The 20,625-nt window shown below is 38.9% G+C and overlaps 1 protein-coding gene across 7 annotated transcripts in view; it reads right to left on the bottom strand.

Annotated features, from left to right (window-relative positions):
- Positions 1-20,625, bottom strand: part of AFTPH (aftiphilin) — a 42,348-nt gene that overhangs the window by 8,164 nt on the left and 13,559 nt on the right. The window contains exons 2-7 of one of the 7 annotated variants that reach the window (XM_025191471.1): positions 17,416-17,567; positions 16,752-16,878; positions 16,356-16,412; positions 13,458-13,580; positions 4,703-4,763; positions 3,032-3,163 (exon numbers count right to left, since the gene is read on the bottom strand). In XM_025191471.1, coding sequence (XP_025047256.1) covers positions 3,032-3,163; positions 4,703-4,763; positions 13,458-13,580; positions 16,356-16,412; positions 16,752-16,878; positions 17,416-17,567 — 652 coding nt within the window. Of the gene's footprint in view, positions 1-1,573; positions 1,649-3,031; positions 3,164-4,702; positions 4,764-10,097; positions 12,947-13,457; positions 13,581-16,355; positions 16,413-16,751; positions 16,879-17,415; positions 17,568-20,625 lie in introns of those variants that run through there. The other 6 variants (XM_025191472.1, XM_025191473.1, XM_025191474.1 and 3 more) reach the window with 6 other exon arrangements.

The raw sequence follows: 20,625 nt of genomic DNA, 5'->3' as shown, positions 1-20,625 counted from the left end.
TGGGGGGGGGGGGGGGGTGTGCGTGCGTGTGCGCGCGAGTGAAAAAGGGGATGCAAAATTAACATTTTCTCCACTGTCCAAACTCGATACAGTCTGTACTACAACAAAATGTATGTTGCAAATAATTAGAGGCCAAGGTGTATGCAGTTGTTTTATGTCGCTAAACAACTCAAGAACAGCAACAATTATAAAATTAGTTTAAATGCTAAATAAGCAAGTTGACCGGCTAAAGTTATGCAAGGGCTTTTTTAGAAATGTCCTTTATGTACCAAACTTGGAACACCTCACCAATTAAAATACCCTGGCTGTTATTCCCTCACTTTCATTTATTAATAGTTGTAGCTTCTGTGCAAATTGGTGAAATTAATAATTCTCAACAGCAGTATGCATCAGCTCTTCTCAGTTTTACTTGTTCTGATTAATACATTGAGCCAAATGAAGTTAAAAAAAACCCTTTACTTAAACCAAAGAAATACAGTTGCCCTTCTTACTAGCTCATTATACGCTACTCATCTATTCTTTCAACTAGCACTTATTTTTCTCAAAACGAGGTCACATCCAGATTCAAGTAAAATATGAGAAAATGCACCAAGTTTGAGACCAGTATACCTTAGGTTTTCTGTACTGTCAGATGTTTACAGAACTCCAACAAGAAGAGACAACACAGAACATTAACTTCCAACAGGGGGGAAGGCTATAAGAAATGCACTTAGACTTGCAAGTCTTTTGAAATCCCATTAAGGTATAAATGATCAAATATGTACAATATTTAAAAGGAAGGAGCCCTTTGGTACACAGTTCTGTGACACAAAGGTACACCTAACAAGTTATACTATGTAGTTACATTTCAGACCTTTAATTTACATAGGAGAATGTTTTATGAAGCTAATGTTCAATTTATTGGTTTTAGTATGTGGCTCCTATTGAATTTGACCAATATTATTAGAATGCTTGCACATCACTACAAAAAAAACCCAAAACAAAACACCCTGCTGTTATCATAATATATAAATTATAAATTAGAATTAGGGAGTTTCTCAGTGATTGTTAAATGTAAATCCCCCTTTTAGTGATTTTGGATCCAGATGTAAGGGGACTGAGGGAAATCTAATATAGATCTAGAATAGCTTATATTCCATCTCCATTAAGGAACAAACTTCTATCACTTGACAGTGATAGCAATGTAATGTTTTTTAGCAAAAAAAATAAATGACTGCTCAAGTGACAAAGTAATAAAATCAAATGGATTTTTTCTTCATTTAAGTGATCAGCAAGTGGTTATGGAAAAATTATAAAACCTTAATGAGATATTTGAGGAAAGTTTGCTAACCAAATTCTGCACAGAACTCCCGGATCAACTTAAACGCATACAACACAAACGAACTGCAAGGTGAAAAAAAAAAGTATGACTTTCCTAGAAACAAGTCAGAAAATGGAAGCAATGGCTCTATGGCAAACCAGGGGAGGTGATACCATCTATATTATAGTTTAAGGACACATTTATCAACAGAAAAAAACAAAGAGCGATAAAAAAAGCTGAAGCATCTTTGCAGTAATCACTTCAAGTGCTTACAAGGGCAGAATAACGAGACTGTATCTTGGTAGATGAATGGTGACAAAATGTGTCTCCTAAGAGGGGTGAACACTACTGAAAGAGAAATGAATTAAAAGTGTTTTTTAAAGCTATTAAAGGAATTATGTAACTGTTCCAAGCACTCTCCACTTTGGTCCCTAGCACCTGTGTAGTAAACTTACTATCGCTTCATATGGACACAATGGGTACATTATTTGGCTCTTGAGGATGGTGTTACTGTGAATTTGGGGGTAATTAAAAGTCAAATTATAAAAACCAAAATAATACAGAGCTGCTGTATTAGAGGATTCAGTGGAATGTTGCTTTTTGAAATATGCTATAGCAATCATCATAAGATGAAGCAAGCCCCTCCCCCCACGTTTTAATAAGAATACTGGGCTTCTCACTCAAAAATAATTCAAAGTACATAAGAGACTTCATGATCGAGGGGCATGGTTTTAACAGTAGCATTTTACTCATGCACCACCTTAGAAGCAGCTAAAAATAAACTAGTAACCCATGTAGAGTGACAGGCCTTTCTCCTAGATCTTCCTCTCTCTGAATAAATGCATTTTGCAAGATTTTAGGTTTAGCTTTCAAGAATAAAAGTTTAAACCCCGCCCCCAGAGAAACTCAAACATTTTCAAAAGACATCAAAATAATGTTAAATAAAATGTAAACATGGTCAAATTCATTCAAGTGTGATCCCATTTTATTCAAAGTAGAAAATGACAAGTATTGGTCTCTTTCCCAAGAGCATGAGCTTTCAGCATGGCTAAAACTGCTTTTGTTTTATAATCAATGGCTTAATATATTGCTTACGCTTTTAGTGTCCCCCAAACACGCAACTGTCCTTGTTTGCTGCTATGAATAATGTTAAAACACTTTTCTTATACTGTAACATTCACTGTCAGACAAGGAACAGAAGTACAACTTTTAGGTAACCATAAATGCTAGTTATGTCATGAGGATTTTAAACATCTCACAGCTTAAGTATAACTTATTTAGCAATTTATATTTATGATATATACCAATTACAACAGTCAACTATATTGCTGATAGCTTTTTATTCAAAAGGGAGAACTTCTCCCATTTTTGTAGCCATTATATCTACGTTTCAGTTTCTTAATATAAAGTACTTTGAAAAGCTTCCAAAAATTCTTCATTTGAAATCAAGTAAGGAAAGCGTTTTAACATATTCAGTGCTTAAAAACTTAAGAGCCATTCACTGCGTATATATGTAACAGTACAGAGGTGATAATACCTTTCAAATACTTAGCACTTCATACAAATGTTAGAAAACAGCATACACATTAAAAGAAAAACAACATACTACATACACATTTTACAGAAACGCTCTCTTAAAGTTCTCCTTGTTTATAGGAAAGTCAAGTGATGTGTTCATGCTTTTAGTAAATTGTTATAAGACTACATTTGTGGTTTTAACACTCTGCTGACCTGGGATTGTGGTGGTGCTGCTAGAGCTACTGTCATCCACGGGCCCAAAGAAATCAAGGTTCAGAAGAGTGGAACCTCCACTAGCTTGAAATTCAGTGACCGTGTTGGTAGGCAGCCATATAGAAGGTAAGCCAAGGGAGGGGTTTATGTATAAAAAGGGGTAAGACACACACTTGAACATGCAAGTTATAATTAGTACTCAGTACACAATTTAAAAACTGACATGAAAACAATGCTTACAGTATTAGTTTGTAATTTCTAAAGATGTTAACAACTTAATTCAATGTACATTTTCTCATGTACAATGCAGCACGTAATCCAAACACTAGTAACTTTACGTAGAAAGAAAGATTTATTTCGATCTAAAAATGGAATAGAATCAGCAAGATCCAGGAAGAGAGATCTGTCCAATTAAAGGGAAACAATACTTAGGTCAATTTGTAATAGGAATATAAATGGGCCTTTTCCTTTCACATTTAAAGTTATTCTTTCATCATTAAAAATGTAACTGGTCCCCCAATTAGCAAAAAGAACGGAAAAAAACCTGACAAGTTTTATTTGCCATTTTTAACTATAAAGTATTTTAGCTTAAAGCAATGTAAATACACGGAAATGAATGTCAGGGTTACATCCAGCTCCTCAGTAATAAGTTATACTGTTCCCCTTTAATACTGAAACAAAATCAGAAACAGGATACATTTTGAAGTTGCTTATTAAAAGAAAGCATGATGATTTGACTAAAGATATAAGACACCAGACAACAGCAAAAGGGTCCATCCAGGCTTTCCTTCATCATCATATTGATACTGATATTTAAGCCATTGCAGCCTACATACCCTGAGAACTACTAGGTAACACCCATAGTAACATACACAAAATTTTAGTTAATTGAGTAACTTGTACATTGTGAATTAACTGTTGCTGGCAGGATCCTTTTAAAAATGTTTTCTCTGTAAGACTTCTAACCTGCCATCCAGCAAGTTTTCACAATCTGTTATTTTTCTCTCTCCTCAAGCTTGCACCTGAGAGACAGGAGTTAGTGAGACAATTCACTTCTCCACTAAAACATACATACATATATGAAGCTCTTGGAAGTGAAGTTTCAACCATGTACACAAATAAGTTTGAAGGCATCTCTTTCAAAATTTAATACATTAGATCTATTTTGATACAGAGTTTAAGCAAAAGTGGCAATGCATGAAGTCATTAAATGTCTAAGTGGAAAATGTATATCTGTGAAAGTGAAAACTTTCAGTCTAGAAGTGTATCTTTTGCAAAGAGTTTTTGGTTAAACTATTGTGCTTTGTAGTAACCACCATACACTTCGTTTTGCTATTCATAATGTATCAGTTCACTGGCAAAATACATTTACAGGTTAAACATGTAAATCAAATCTAACCTAGTCAGATCTTCATCGTAATCTGAGAGACTATGAGGTGTGTACACTGCAGCTTTGTGTGCTCAGCATGAATGTAGGAAACTAAAATCACAGATAGCTGTGTTTTAAGACTTGGGGGCACAGCTAATCAGAAAGAAAGCCTGAATTTCCAAAGTTAGGAGTAAGAAATAAATATATATTAAAAAAAATAAATCAGCAGAGAGACGTTTGTCTGAACTTTGTAGCTTTCTTAACTCTAGCTCTGGTGCTAGAGGCTCTACGGAGAGACGTACCATCTAAAGGGTTAGTAAGGCCACTGCTACTCCAGTCAAACTGGACAGGTGGTAGAGATTCCTAGAGTTGAAAAGTCAGAAATCAGATTTTATAGTCAGTTCAGGTTATAACAAATGTAAAGTGTCTCACAATAGAATTTTCTTTTTTGTGCCCAAGTATTAGAGAAAGAATTGAACATAAGTTCCAAATATTTTAAGACTTTAGAAGTCGTGAGCTGTAAGTTTTCATAATATATACTTAAAGTACCTTCGTCAACAAAATAAAAGTTGAACTCAACTTTAAGCAGAGATTGCCCCAATCATCTAGCCCCAACAGGGTTTTAATAAGTATTATACAAAAATATTAAGACAGAGCTAAAACATAAGCAATAGACTAAACCATTTGTGCATAAAATGACTAAACATACAATTTAATTGGGAGAGGGGGCTTTTAAAACAGAATATAATTCTAGAAAGTGTTTTGCACTTCTATACACCTTTGCATGATTGTATGAAATAAGTTATTCACCATGAAGGAGTCCATGTTTCCTCTCTTGAGATCATTCTACCAGTATACTTGGGGAGCCTATTGCTTTCTACAATCCCCCAAAACTGAATACCACCCTTTGCTTGATCAATCTAGCCAAGAAAGATGAAGTCCCAAACTCCCACCAGCAATGAGAATGAGATAGGATGTCAAGATTTGACTACACAAGGTGTGTGCCACAGGAATGTGATTAAAAAAGGAAACTTGGGCTCCTCCTGGGAGAATCTCTTTGGCTTTCCATTTCCTTCTGTTCAATCCCTCTGCACATGTAGGTAAACTGGACAAGCCATAGAGATTGTGTAGAAGAGGGAGATATATATTTAGCTGTCCTGAAAACCAGTATAATTTATAAATGGTTTTTAGTTAGAGCACAGCAAAACATACAAACAGCCACAGCAGAAGTATTATAAATATTAAGAACTTCTCAACCTCTCTAGTTCTGCCTAGTGCTGTTCAATTGAAGTTAGCTTGGAGAAGCAACTGGGAAGAACTGCCTTAAACTAGGTAAGTTTGATTCTTGGGTTTCAGAGTTCTGTCACCAGTAAGAACTAGCTAGAAATTCCTTGATAATCAATTTGAAACATATCTCTAAAGATTAATTAGAAGGCTCTCAAAAGGTTGAGAGGCAGATGCTGACTCTTTTGGCAGTAAGTGGGGCCTTCTCCAAAAGCTGACAGCATTCATCAGTGCTGACAAATCACACAATGTCACAAAACAGTTTCAGAAGCTTGAGCCAGGTGCACACAATTTGAGAACCTTTAGTTTCTCAAAATTTGAGTTTTATTTAAAAAAAAAAAAAAGAGAAGGGTAGGGAATTCTGTATTTACTCACAGCAGCACTTTACCTCAGACATCTTTCACCCAATGCCTTTGCAATGTTTCCAGTACAGATGAGTATGCTTTAAGTAGTACATCACTGTGGTATCCAAAAGGATTTAATGCCACGTCCAATGTTTATTTGCTGTTAGCCCTTAAAATACTGCCATTCAAGTTAATGACAAAGAAAACTAGTTGTGCCAATGGAGATGCTGCAACTGATGTAGTTACAATAGCTACAACCAGCAATTTGTTTGAAATGTGTAGTACCAAAAGCATACCAACTCTGGAAGCAGCTTTGCTTATAAAAGGGAAGCAGCAGTGGGCTAAAAAGGACAGTTCACCACCTCTTCCATTAAGAGGGAAACGAGCTTGAATCATAGCTCTCCTGACAAAAATTTTCTTACTAGCCCCCAATTAGTCAGACAAGCATCCCACAACAGCTCAACGTCCCCATTAAAGAGAAACCCAGGATTAAACTCAGAAGCATTTAGAGTCAGAACTGAGGCGAGCTGGCAAAACTATGTTAAAATTATACCACTCTCTCTCTCAGGTAGATGTCTAGGCTGCTGACAGACGTGAAAAAAAAAACAAGCTTCACCGGAAGGGGCAGCATAGTAGTTCAACCCGGCTCCTCAGTGTCTGTATAGATTGGATGCTTCAGCAGCTATTAGATAAAATTCAATCAGCTGTTAGATAAAAGTGCCAAGAATGCTGCACTAACATGCCCAGTTCATACAGATGTTGAGCGAACTGGGTCCAACTAACGCGATGCCTGTTCTGGGCACGTGCTGGGCTCAGTGCAGGAGTGCACAAAGTTTAAAGTAAAACGCCATTTCTTCTCTTTTTTTTTCATGTCTGCCAGCAGCCCTACTTTCTCAGACATATGATTCACTCAAATGTTAGCAGAACAAGGTAAAAAAGTGTCAACAGCCCCTTGCTGCAGAAAAAAACCCAAACTATTTAGCTTCAACATAGAAACGTATACCATCGTGCTTCAGGGGACAAAATTTATTCTGTTAGCTTGGATAGTTATCAAGCAGAAAGCTCTATATAAATTGCAAAAACCTGTAGGTAACCTTGGTGATACCTCCAAAAATATATGAAGAGGGGAGCATCCGCCCTCTCCAAGACAGCATATGAAGTGAAAGTGAGGGGGCTGGACACAAGATGATCTGGACACAATTAAATGCAAGGAATAGTTCCTGGTTCTATTAGCTTTGCCCCTAGGAGGGCTCTGACTACACTGATAATTCAAAGCTCCATACAAGTACCCTAGAAAATACAGACAATGGCAAAGTTCAGATATGAGAATTTTAAGTTTTAGTTTGGCAAAACACCCTGTGGAAGCTTCAGTATTTTCAGTAGTTCTCCTAATGCGATATTTTTAACTACCAAAAGAATGCCCAACAAGGAACAAGAGAAATGAATGATAGGACTGGGCCCTCCCTCCCCCCTGGCCACCCTAAATCAGATTTATATAGGAAGGGCCATACAGAGGCTGGCAAACAGGCCCAAAAACTAGGGGTTACCTGGAGTGCTCAGAAAGTAAGAGGAGGAAATTGAAAGATCTCTTGTTCTACTGTGTAATTGTTATGGCTTTCTGGTGTAGCAATTTTATCTGCTTTTAAGATTCCCTTTTAGCACACTAATAGGACTTGGAGTAGGAGTGTCTTTAACCCTAAAAAAAAGTTTAAGTTTTAAAAGGTTGTCTACATAAAAGTAACTCATTAAAACTGAACTAGAGCAAGAGAGTTGCAAAACTACATTGGCAATGCAAGTTTACCACTAATATTTAAACAGTTGCTATAAACAGATGCTGAAGCTTTCTCCCCACCGTGAGTCTTGTTTAGTACCAGAAATTCACATATTAATCGTAAGTATTTATTGGCTATGTTACTATACAAGAATTCCCAACTGTTTTGAAACACCACCTTCCTTCCTAAAGTATTTCAGAGCTGCTTCAATGCACTTTAAACTGTAGCAAGTTCTTTCATCTCTTACTCCAAAGGAATTTTCTTACCTGTGATTTTTGTTCTCTTAGTGTACATAGCAAGGCAGATATACATTCTTGGATCTCTCACGTGTAACTGGAGGGGGTTCCATAGCAGTCTCTGGCTGGTAGCCAATAGCAGGGTTGTGTGCATCTGTCACTGCTAGCAATCCTGGTGGCCCCTAACCCAATTAACAGTGCTTTTTAAGAGCCCGCCTAACAATTTAATTGAAGACCGATCAGTCTAATAGCCAAGTACAAAGTTGATATCATTACATTTCATCTCCAACTCTGCAGATAATGTGAACATGTAGATATGCTATGATTAACACCTTCCAAAAAGAAGTAATTAATCTGCTGCAACACCTTCAGAAAAGAACCGGTGGAAAGTCTCTTCTCGCAAGGGCTGGGTCACAGCATGGAACAATGGAGCTCAAAAGATTGAAGTTCAGCATAAGCATTGACACAAACAAGAAAACCTTAAGTCATTCTGTACATTTGGAGGATGACAACCTCAGGCTTTGCCAAAGAAAACGTGTCCCCCAGTATAAAGAAGGTATTTTGAAACATGAACAAGAGCTTTGATATATACTAGGATGATAATATAAAAAAAACGAAAAAAGACGAGAGAAAAAAAGGAATGTTGAAAGAAGAACAGAGACAGCAAGGCATTGAGTGTTAAGCCACAGTTGAAAAATCAGAGCACAACACCAATAGACATGAGGCAGGTTATACAGTAACTCTGCAAAAATCTTGACTGGAACTAACTACTATTAGTTTTCCTGTCGTGCCTCAAACTCCTAGTTATGGATTGAACTCCTATTGTGTGGATTCAGAAAAATACAAAGGGTCCCTGCTCCCAGAGATTTAAGTCAGTGTAATTGTTGAGAGGGCAGCTCCTTAAGTAGATCTTCCCCTCATGCTTAATGAGTTTTTATGCACCTTTTATTTCAGGCTTGCTATGGAATAAAATGGACAACTCTCTAGATATAGCACCAGAGATGTAAATTAGCTATTGCAGTGATCCATAATCAAGGTGTCATTTCACATTGAGTTTATGGAGATGTGCCCTGCTGGCATGAGCATTCAAGAGTGGGGCAGAAAAACAACTGTTGACAAGTAACTGATCAAAGCGGAGCTCAGATGCCAATCTGAAATAAAAATGAATTTAATGTGTATTAAATTGATTGGGGGGGGGAGGGAAAGGGGGGCAAGTCAGTAAAGTTTACAATTCTCTGACGGCTAAATGAGATTACTAAAACTAGATAAAATTAAGAACCTGAGCTTAAAGTATGGAGCGTTTTTTTGGTTTTGTTTCTTTAACAAGTTACTTTTCCATATCCTAACCAGATTTGTGAGGCACATATGAAGTGAAGAGAAGTCTAATAGTCTGTAGTTAGTCTTTCCAAATACATAAAGTGATTTAAGTGAGGTCTACGCTTTTTGGCAAGAATCACTACTTTTCAATTCCTTTACAGATTTTACTCCCATGTTTTCTTGCTCTCCTTGTCTTTTTACTCTCTCCATTTGCATATTCAGTCCTTGTTCGCCACTTGTCCATAACACGGCTTTTGGTTCTCTCTGGAACTGAGCGAAGACTTCCTTTTCCTGACAGTCCTTACAGATAACACCTTACTTACATACAAAGCGAATACCTGAGGACTTTAAATCCCCATTAGAATGTGGTTCATGTTCTATCCTTCCAAGAGACAAGCTAACAAAGAGAATCATGTTTTGTTCTGCAGAGTGGTAGCTTCTGTGCATGATGTTCAACAAAAGTTTCAGTCTAATGCAGCGGTTCTCAACCTTTTTAAACTCAGGGCACTCAACCTTCATTAGACTCAAGGCACTCCTTGGAAAAAAGGCCAGCTCTTAGTTTCCACTTATTTTTTTTACTATGGAAAAATTACAGAGTAATTATATTATTGCAAAGAACTTAGATCACAAAAAGGTCATAATGTTTTTGACACTATGGATTCCTACTTGAAATCTTTAAGTTTATCTTGTGAATCAAGTGTAGAGGCTTGTATACCTAACAGTGCTAATATTGAGACACCTTTAAAAAGATACAATGGCACCTCAGGATACCATTATACCCTGGTTGAGAATCATTGGTCTAATGACACCAAGATTGAAAAGACAGCCAGCAAAAAGCTAAGGTCCTAGAACCTTTGCTACTTGAGAACTCCTTCAGTAAATGGAAAAGAGCAGTCAGTCATGTGATATTTGGTAAATGATTTACACAGGTCATTGGCAGATTAACAGATGAGACTAGAAGGAAGTTTCAGATGTCCTGTCTCAAAAGTGAGAACTCAGCTATAAATTGCCAGAGGCACCATTGTGTTCACTTGACCTTCTGCATTATACAGTTCATAAAGCCTCACCCAGTAATTCTTCAGTTACTAATAGGAGACTGCTACTGAGTAGCTTGCTTGGTATGACAGTATTCTCATTATCACTTATCTGGATGAATAAAGGCGAGAAGAAATTCTTTTTGGAATGTTACTGAATCTCATAAATGAACATTTTCCTGAGAGACCAATCCTAACCATGTTCTTCTGTTTATGCAAGACATAAGAACCACCTTAAACCTGTACTATTAAGAAACCAGATTTCTGAAAACCATTATGACCTTGGTATCCATCAGAGTTGTATGCAGAGATTATCTGCTTGGTATGAAGAAAAATTCAAGCCCATAAATAGAAATGAAGGAATTTGGAATTAACGTATCAAATCTCAAAGATCATGCCATGACCTGGCTACAACTGGTGGGTCTGTGGCTTGTGACTAGACTTCAGGTACCTCTAAGACTGGCTAGCATATTTCCATTTTATTTTTATCAATATCCACAACAAGACTTCATGAAATCTTTGCCATAGTTTGGGTTGCCCTACATTCTCTTCCCACTGCTGGCCTACTGAAGAACAATTTAAGAAATCTCCTCTGAAACAAATTCTGTACTTTCTGTTAGCCAAGGTAACCAGAACCTATATGGAACAAGCAAGGGACCCCAACCTTCATCAACAAGCCAGGCATCCGAGAAGATTCATTCATTATACGCTCTCGAGCCTTCCAAATACCATGCAGTTCTTGCTAGTAGGTAGTACCAAGTTTCAGATCAAACTGCATCTGTAGACAGCAACCCAGAGTACCCCCATTCCCAGGGTACAGAATCATCCTGTAAGCCAAGTCTTTAAGCTTTAGACTTGCAAGATGGCATTCCTTTACGATATAAAGCCAATGGAACAAAAGGTTTTGCTCTTCACTTTCTGTAAAGGGTTTTTTCTTCATCATGAGCATCTGGGAACAGCTAAGGTTTGTGTGTAAATACCTGACTATCTATTCACCAATCAAAGCATCCAAGATTACCCAGTATCAGCCCATTCTGATGCCATTTGTAAAGGGTATCAAATTCTATATTGCGCTGGGGAAGAGAGCAGAAAGATGTACACGTCTGGAAGCTAATTCTGGTGCCTGTCCATCTGGGATTGGAAATTCAACACAGGCAGAAGGAATTGAGGACTGATGCATCTTCCCCAATATGGATGCCTCTTTTCTATATTCACAGACCAGGGGAGGTAATCTGCGAAAGTCTTGGCAGTTTGAAGCTGGAGGCAAGATCAACTCACTCACCAGAATCTCATGAAGTAAATGGAATAATAGTGCCAGTATAGTGTGCAAGGGCACTGTGTCACTCTATTACTTTAGAAATAGCTTAGGAAGAAGAATGATATTACACCATTTTCAGCATCTAGCACAAGTAATGCCAGCTAAGTGTGAAAGTAGCATTTTTCAAAGCATTCAGCTATTTTTGTCCTGTAATTCCAGCAGGTTTCTAGATTAATGGAGTTGACATCAATCATCCTGGTTGTAAGAGGAGATGCTTGAATTCCGTAAGAAGCTGGCTGCTTTTCCCTCTTTTGTCCTGATAAAGTTTTGGGGGAAAAAACCCAAACATTTCTTCAGCTCAGACTGAATAAGGTAATGAATGGACATCTCTGAAAGACACTGTTGGCAATAACCAATCTCTCTGTAGGACTTGTTTTAAAACAGAACTAGAAAAAGGGATGCACTTGCACCACCAATTCATGAATGTTTTTTCTGGCCACGTTGTCCCTGATGTTCTGATGCTGTGGCAAGCATAAGAGCTGAATGCAAAGACACAGATAAGGGATAAGCACAAAGTACAGATGCACTTGGGGCACCTACTGTGTTGACAGTTCCAAGTGCAGTCAACAATGCAAAACACCTTAATCAACAAGACATGGTGGTAACTGTAATGCACCCAAGGCACTGTAGGAGGACCAAGAAATCAATAAGCCCTGAAGTACCTGACCTTGTGACGTGACAGGGAGTTGGAGTCACAGCAGTTTCTTCAACAGAAGTTACGACTCTGACATGCAATCAGAGGAGTTGCATAGTTAAGACCTAAACTCAAATGGAAGTTTGGATTGAACTTTTTATTCTTTGACTCTGTGGTGACATACCAATTATTTAGATGGTTCTGAGCATCATACTAGCTCAAATAAGCAATACCGGTAATTGTTGCAAGGCACCAAAGCAAAGCGCTTTAGCAGTTCACCAGACCTGCTGCATTCAAATGCTTGGCATCTATGCAGTCTATTGGTACCTAACGGGATAATCTAGACTCTGGTGCAATCAAAGGCTTGCTTAGACTCTTTCTGAACTTACTTTGCATCAGACTTATAGGGTAGAGGCACCACTCAAGAAGCCTTGAGGTGTTCAACACTGACAGAACTGCTCATGGAGACATTTTGGTACAAGCAGGTCAGCAGAACCAGTCGCGGTCTTTGCCCAGACGGTGGAGACAATCACATGTGCTAGCAATGGACATTTTATGACTGCACCCAGGCTATTTCTCCAGGTGGCTAGGCTGCCTCCTACATATTCTGAAAGATAAAGGGGAAAGGAGAATGGAAACATAGTGCAACAAGCACAGCTTTAAATAATAATTTAGAAAAAAATTCCTGTCAGACAGGTAAAGTGGCTCCATACAGAAAAGAACTGAAAAATAATAAGACACTAGATTAGAGAAGTTACAGGAAAACCAGAGTTTTTAATGACAGACATCAGTCAGAGAAGGACCAGCTGTATTGGTACTATTCACAATCACAGAACAACTCTCTCACTGTCAGTTGTTAGAAAGTAAACTATTAGGGCATTAGAGGTCACCAGGGCTCTTAAAGATGCAGGTCTCCCTGATACTGGCTGGCAGCTAGACACTTAGCTAGGGGACTCCCTCCAGCCTCATGAGTAGTGGATCCAAGAGTGGGGATTTACTGTGGCATTGAGAAAAACCTCTCCTTTACATACTCAGATTCCTTTGGCTCTGGAACCTAAAACTGTAAAATGTTAAAGCCAGTTCAGACATCATCATCATCATTTTTTTCCTGTTTTTACCTGAAACTGATCAGATGTGCATGTGTTCATCTCTGGTGATACAGGGGGCGTCTGTCCTAATGAAGCTATTTTTTCTGCAGCAGATATTGGTTTCAAGGGTTCCTTGGTAGGTTCTAGCATACCCTAAAAAATAGAAGTCATATGTACAAACATTCCAAGAGATACAGAGACTATACCCAGTACTACACAGCATTATCTGAAGTTGGGCGTCTCCCACATGTTATTTCTCAGACTGAGACCTCTTCTGGCTCTATCAAACACAGCACAGAAAAAACGGTTTACGACAAAACATAGATCCAGTCCTCTTTAATCAAAATTTAACTGTATTTTCAGTAACAAGTTAGAAGAAACTGTAATGCAAATCAAAAAGACATTTCCCTTTCCTGTCGCTAGTGGTCTATTATAAAAAAGGATCAAAAGGCAAAGTGGAAAGGACCAGTACTATTTATTCTATTTTGGTCCCAGGAACCAATGTAAAGATTTTTTGTAACTATCATTCTGTAATAATGTACAGATAATTCTGTAGTACAATTCCAAGAACTGATTCTGCGTCAAGTATTGTTTACAGTCTGCTATAGCTACTGTCATAGATTTACATCCATTGAAAAGAACGGAGGGAGACCCAATGAAGCGAGGCTGAACGAAGTGTTCAAGGCCAAGCAGAACTAGTTAAGTGGATACTTAAACCTCTGGCTTCTTTCCTAAATCAGCACAAGTTTGCATTATCAAACATACAAGGGTCCTGTGGGCACACAGATGCATACCAAAACCAAACTAACGCAAGGAAGTTAATCAAGATTAGCTAGTCTAGAGGCCAGGTGGTTCAAGTCCCAGCTTCTCTGGGACCGTAAGACTTATTCTGAGAGGGGAGGAACCAGCTGAAGCTGCAGGGTAAGATTGTTTTTAAGAGAGATGGCGGTCTTGAGAAGGCCTATCTAGTTATGTTAGTATTTCACATGTACAGCCTTGAAGAAAGTGACCATGAGAGTGTTATGAAATTTTCTGCAAAGGCTTTCATGTATGTATAACACTGTCTCTTATTCCCCATTACTTACTGCTGGTACAATAGATGGATCTGCTCCTAAATACACACAAAAATAAGTCACTGCTTACTAAAGAGATTTAAAAGTCCCTTTATATGCAGGTTATCCTGGTACAAGGTAATATATAAAACAGGCCTTAATAAAAATCAAAAAGCACCTGCTCTGGAAGATTCAATTTTAAGTTACCGTATTCTTGATTTTAGATTAGTATCTCTGAAGAAACTGTTGTAAATTCATACATTAAAATATGCCCTGGTAAGTAAGTCTCCATATCAGAGGTTAATATGTAACAGATGACTGAAATTTCTTGTGTAGGAAGAGTTGATATAGCACTACTTAAAAAAAAAACCTCCTAGGAGTAGAAAGTTTGCTTCACTGAGATAGCAGAGAGACAATTTTTGATCTTTCAATGTTCTTCCTCATAAAGCTATGGCAGCCTGCATGAGATACTAGACAAGTCAATACTTTACAATTCTGAAATTAAAAAGGATGATCTCATCATACAAACTAAAAAGGGTTTTACTTCAGTGTCCTTGGAAGCGAAAAGTACTTCTGCAAGAAGGCATAATCGGGCAGGGGCAGCAGCAGCCACAACTGGGGCAGTAGCCAAGCTGGCAGCTGACATCCTTGCGTTGCCTCTAAGATGACACCCAGGACTGGTGCTACTGTTTCTCTGATATTTCAATTAATCGTCAGAGCAAAACCAGTGATTGCGTCCATGGAATACAATGTGGAAGTACAGAGGGCCCAACGTTAATTCTGTATAAAAGGATTCCTTGAAGGATGCAGAAGTCGTGGAATCTGTTCAACCTAAGGATTCAGTAAGTCTTGTACCTAAAGGACTTTTACAGAGTATGTACATTCAGGATAGTGCAACACATTACAAGGGGATATTCTCATGCCTAAAAATACTGGGAAAAGATACTGTTTCTTAAACTATGCAACATATTCATGTAATTACATACAAAAGTTACATATAGAAGATCAATATAATGGTCGCAAAAGCAAAGTTTGATGGGGTTTGGGAAAAATAACATTACGTATACCATACTTGCTACTATGATTCTTCTTGAACTTTCTAATGAAGCATCTAGTACTGGACAAATCATACTATGTTAAACCATATAGGCTGATGCTCCGATCCATTACCGACACGATTTTTTAAAATGTCTCAATTGTCGCGTGTGTTCAAAGTGTTTATATCTATATCCCGAATCCCACATACTTTGTCTGCGTATTAGAATTATTTTTCGTTTCACTGGGCGCATCTATACATGCTATTAAAGTAAAGCAATAAACTCCAGTACTTATCGCACCAGAATTTATTGCTCCCAGGTGCCATATCTATATGTGTGGCCAGGACCACAGCACAGAGCCAGGTCAGAGCAGCCTCAGCTGGCAGGAGGTCCGGCGGGGAGGAAGGCAGCCTGCCAACCTGGGGCTGCTCTGACTTGGCTCAGCCAGGGGCACGAGGGTGCTCCAGTGCAGAGCTAGTCAGCAGACTTGTGCCCCAGCCAGTTGCATCAGCATCTACATGTGCAGTGTTGAGGAATAAAAAACTCTGCAGCAGGGCAGTACTTGTAAATTGCACCTGTAAATACAAGTACTATCACTGCTGCAGAGTTCATTAGTTTCCTGAGGCCAAATAGGGCCACACGTGTAGATGCAAGATGTTTATTGTGAAGCTAATTAGTCTAGTTCAGCTTTGTAAAGAGTGCTTTCCCCAATGTCAGCTGATGTCCAGTATATATAACAAATATCTTTTAGTTTCTCTTCACAGAAGGTACTTAATATATTTGATTATACTTTCAAAAACCCATACAGTATTTTTTGGAAACTGCATTACAGTACTTACCAGTCCTGCTGCATACATGGGTACTATCACAGGCTGCTTCTTGTTGCCTGTAAAAAGCTGATAAAAAAGATCACTTAAAAAGTTCTCTTGTGCTGGCTTAAAATAACTTTAAAACAAATCAATCTTTGAAAAAATTGCTCCTGGGCAATAGTGTAAGATCTATAGTAGAACAAACATGCAATATGGGTAAGATGATTTTAATTTGTTTTTAATATTTAAGTATTTTCATTTTAAGAACTTAAGTACTACATCTTCACTGTTGTTAAGTGGTTTGGCATGAAACCCTATTGCCATCAAGGGATGTGATCATTCATAAAAACATATACATGCACATGTACATTTATAGCAGGTTAAAGAAACAGCTGTTAATCAATTAAGTTTTATTGAGGAACTCACAATATTTCTTGTATCGATTCCCAAGGAACACAAAAGCTTTTTGTTGCTGTGAGAGCCTCCCCACTGGTACCTCAATCCATATGCATCATGGATATCCTGCAGCTCTTTCCACATATCCACCAGCTCCCTACACAGACCATCATAAATCAAGTCATCTTCAGGAAGAATCATATGACACAGCTGCTTTAACCACTTATTCTAGTTGTTAATATGATTGACATATTATACATTCCAATTAAACTTGTGCCCAAACATTAGTACTCGGGGGAGCTAAAATTGCTGTCGTGTTCTCAGAACAATTATTCTTCAGACATATAATTGGAGAAGGAAGCCCAGAGCAAACAGAACAGGGCCTACTTAGACTTCATCATCATATGAATTAATACAGTAAAGTGTAGCAAAGTGTAAGTAATAAGCCACATCCTAATTAACTCTCTCATTTAGACATCACTTGAAAGTACATGAGAAACCATCAACTAGATGAAATGCTACCAATGTACAGTCACTGAAAAACAGACTTAAAAACTACATCAGTTTTTATATATTCAACTTAGTGAATGATGTCAGATTTGAAGTTTTAACCCATTTTAAAACATACACTTAACTAAAAGCAGCATTTATGTACTCATTCTTCTTTAAGTTTGCTAAACGAAAGGTTACTTACCCACTGTTTACCAAGGTCTTGCCAGTTCTCATCTGCTTGTTGTCCGCTTCCAACAAGAGATTTAAGGAAATTACTTCTTCTTCTATTTCAAGAACAGGTATGGAAGGAAAACAGGCCTCAAAGAGTCTCTCCAGACGGCTTTGCAATGTCACCTACACAAAAGAAAAATGTAGAAGAAATTGAAGTTTCTTCAACTGTTTTTTCCAAAAAAATTAGAAAAAAAAATAAATGCAACAAGTGTAGAGCTTAGAGCACTTAGAATTATAAGTCTTTACATAACTTTCATCTGAAGATTGTAAGGTTTTTATTTTTATACAAACTGGGCACATCTACACATTATTAATGTGACTGAATAAAATCCAGTGCAGTTTGTGCCACAGTTTATTGCTCCTGGGTGCCACATTTACATGTGCATCTGGCACTACAGTTCACTGAACCAGGGCAGAGTGGCCCAAGCTGGCAGGAGGTCCAGGGGGTCAGCCTGCCAGGCCAGGGCTGCTCCAACACAGCTAAGTGTGCTGTAGAGGGGCTGGCTGGGGCAAGAGGGTGGTTCAGTGCAGGGCTAGCCAGCAGGCAGCCCCTACACTGAAGCATCCTCGTGCCCCAGCCAATCCCATCAACGTTTACATGTGTGCTGTGGCACACTAAATGCCGCCCCAGGATTGTACTTGTGTGTACAAATATTAATCTAAAGCGGCATTTATTAATTCACTGAGACCTCATAGGGCTGCAGGTGTAGACACTTAGACTTTACTGCAGAGCCAATTAGGCAACTCCACAGTAAATGTTTCATGTAGATGCTCCCACTAATACAGATTAAGGACCACAATAAAGAGAGAAAGTTCAGAAAATGAAAAGGTCTTTAATTCGTGCTGAAGACGTGGTTATGGAGTCCGGAACAAAAAAGTTATTATTGTGCGGGCCGGGAGCGACCCAAGCCCTTTTTCGTGCTGCACGCGGGCTGTGGCAAGCAGCCCGGGCATGCTGGATCGGAGAGGGAGGGCGACGAGCTGGAATTAGGCACAAACGCTTAGCGGTAGTTTTAAAGATTGTTTACTTACACCGAGATGGCAGTGGTGTAGGCTGGGAAATTTGCTTGAGTTGCGGTTACAGACACAGACAACACAAACGGTCGCGTGGAGTTTGCTAGGCTCCACGAAACAGAGCTCCGGATGCTCTGGGTGAACACGCCACCAAAATCGGAATTGGAGATACGTCTTATAAAATTTGCACTCGAACACGGGAAGAGGTGGGAGATGGATCAGGTCGCCAAACTCCTCTGAATCTCACACAGGGTCTCTATTATCCTGCCGTGTATCCAGAGTCCCCACGAGATGGATGTGGAGTCCTCTTCGGCTTGGGCGGAAACCGCTCAAGCCTCTTATACGGTTAACCGGCCAATCGTTAGCCGCCACGTGGGAATAATTTAGAACTAGCCAATAGCGGGGAACGAATTTGCATACTGGTGGCGGGAACTCTTTTGCACCGAGCATTCCTCTTGCAACTTGAGCAATGCACTCTGCAAAAGAAGCTGCAAAGAGGCGGGAAACTCGTCCCTGCACCGGGGTTCTCCTCTGCAATAGGAAACTCTCCCGTGCAATGAAGCTGCAACCTGGCAGGGATAATTCTGGTGCCGAAGCACACACAAAATCATGCCTTTGGGTCATGACAATTATAAAATAATATTCACCTTAAACTGTAAAGTGCATATTAATAGGGAAAAAAATGTTCAGCATATATTCAAAACAATAGTGTTAATATCCTGCTTTCTAAGGGCAAGTGCCCCAAGGTCTTTGCTGAATGCAAAATGAAAGAAATCTTGGCTGTGTGGGGCATTCTCAAGTATCCCTTAAGCCAGAGGTCCAAAGGAGGTCCCATTCACATTTGTAGAACACGCACCCAGTGAGAATCTGCATTAAGGTGTGGACAACAAAGACAGCACATATGTGCTTTTTTCCTCTTTGTGTTCTGAGAAAAATACACCAAATTTTCTTACATACAACATGCCCCAGAATATAATATGTGCCTCATTTTGAAAGTGAGATTGAAGAAAATATTTTTCCAGAGTTATGGCTGCAGAGAGCAGAGATGGAGCCTAGTCTTCAGTGACTCACACTCCTTTCCTGCTTACCTACAGCAATGGCTAGGGTTTCAGTTTAAGACTGGTCTTCATGGGTGGATTTCTGATTTTTAAAAGAGCTAAATAGTCTCCAGGACTGTGAAATAGGAAGAGAGAGACAGGAGCAGACAGCAAAACTGCCTTAAGAAAGGTCTGCTTAATTAGTTGAAAATTAAGATCTTTAAAAAGGAGACATGTCCATTAACACTTCTAGAGTGAAGAACAATAAGCCATTGAATCAACTGACACTCCCTCAGTTTCCTGAATAGTAATGCAACAACTGCTGCCCTGGAGCAGGAATCAAAGCAAGGTGCTTCCCTGCCTAATACATACCCCTCCCCCCCAATTTTGGGGCACTGTTTTTTTTTGGGGGGGGGGGGGGGGAGGAGAGGGGAAGGTGCATAATGTCAGAAAATACAGTAGTTAAAAACAGAATACCTGTAGTGATTTTGGCAAGTAAAATATCTACCTATTTTTGAAAGAGATATGCACCCCCTATGGCACCATCTTTTCAATAGGACTGCAAAACTTCACTTCTCTTCTACATGCAGCTCTATGAATGGTCTCACCCACCTAATACAGATCATCAAACTGGACCATAGAGGAAAAGGGGTGTGTATAAGCAGTGGTAGCAAGCAGGGGCAGTGTTCACCTCCTAGGTTCCAGAGCGATGCTAAAGCAGAAACCACGCTGATAAGCCAGTGAGCTCAGAGAGTTTGCTGTGTATGAGCCGCACAGCCTGATCTTCCTGGATCTGCCCCTAAACCTACCCATGCCGAAGTGAGCATTATACTTACTGCAAAGTCTCACTATACAGTACTTCTTTCTGCTTCAAAACTCAAACAAGATCAAGTATTTCACTTTTAACTCATCATTCCACAGTTCAAAAAGGCACTCAAATTTCGAAGTGTAAAAAATTATATAGTAATGCTCATGACAGACTCAAACTCTTTAGGTATCAGCATCACAAAGCACTGACACTTAACATACATAGAGCAGTGGAGTCTGAATGATGCTTTGGGGTGACTCAATGCCTCTTAAGAGAAACTGTTATGAAAATATCTGATCATGAATAAGAGCTAAGGCGGGGG

Source organism: Alligator sinensis, unplaced genomic scaffold, assembly GCF_000455745.1.
Source record: "Alligator sinensis unplaced genomic scaffold, ASM45574v1 scaffold219_2, whole genome shotgun sequence".
NCBI lineage: Eukaryota > Metazoa > Chordata > Crocodylia > Alligatoridae > Alligator > Alligator sinensis.
Note: the sequence above shows the minus strand (reverse complement) of the source record. Positions and strands in the feature narration are given on the sequence as shown.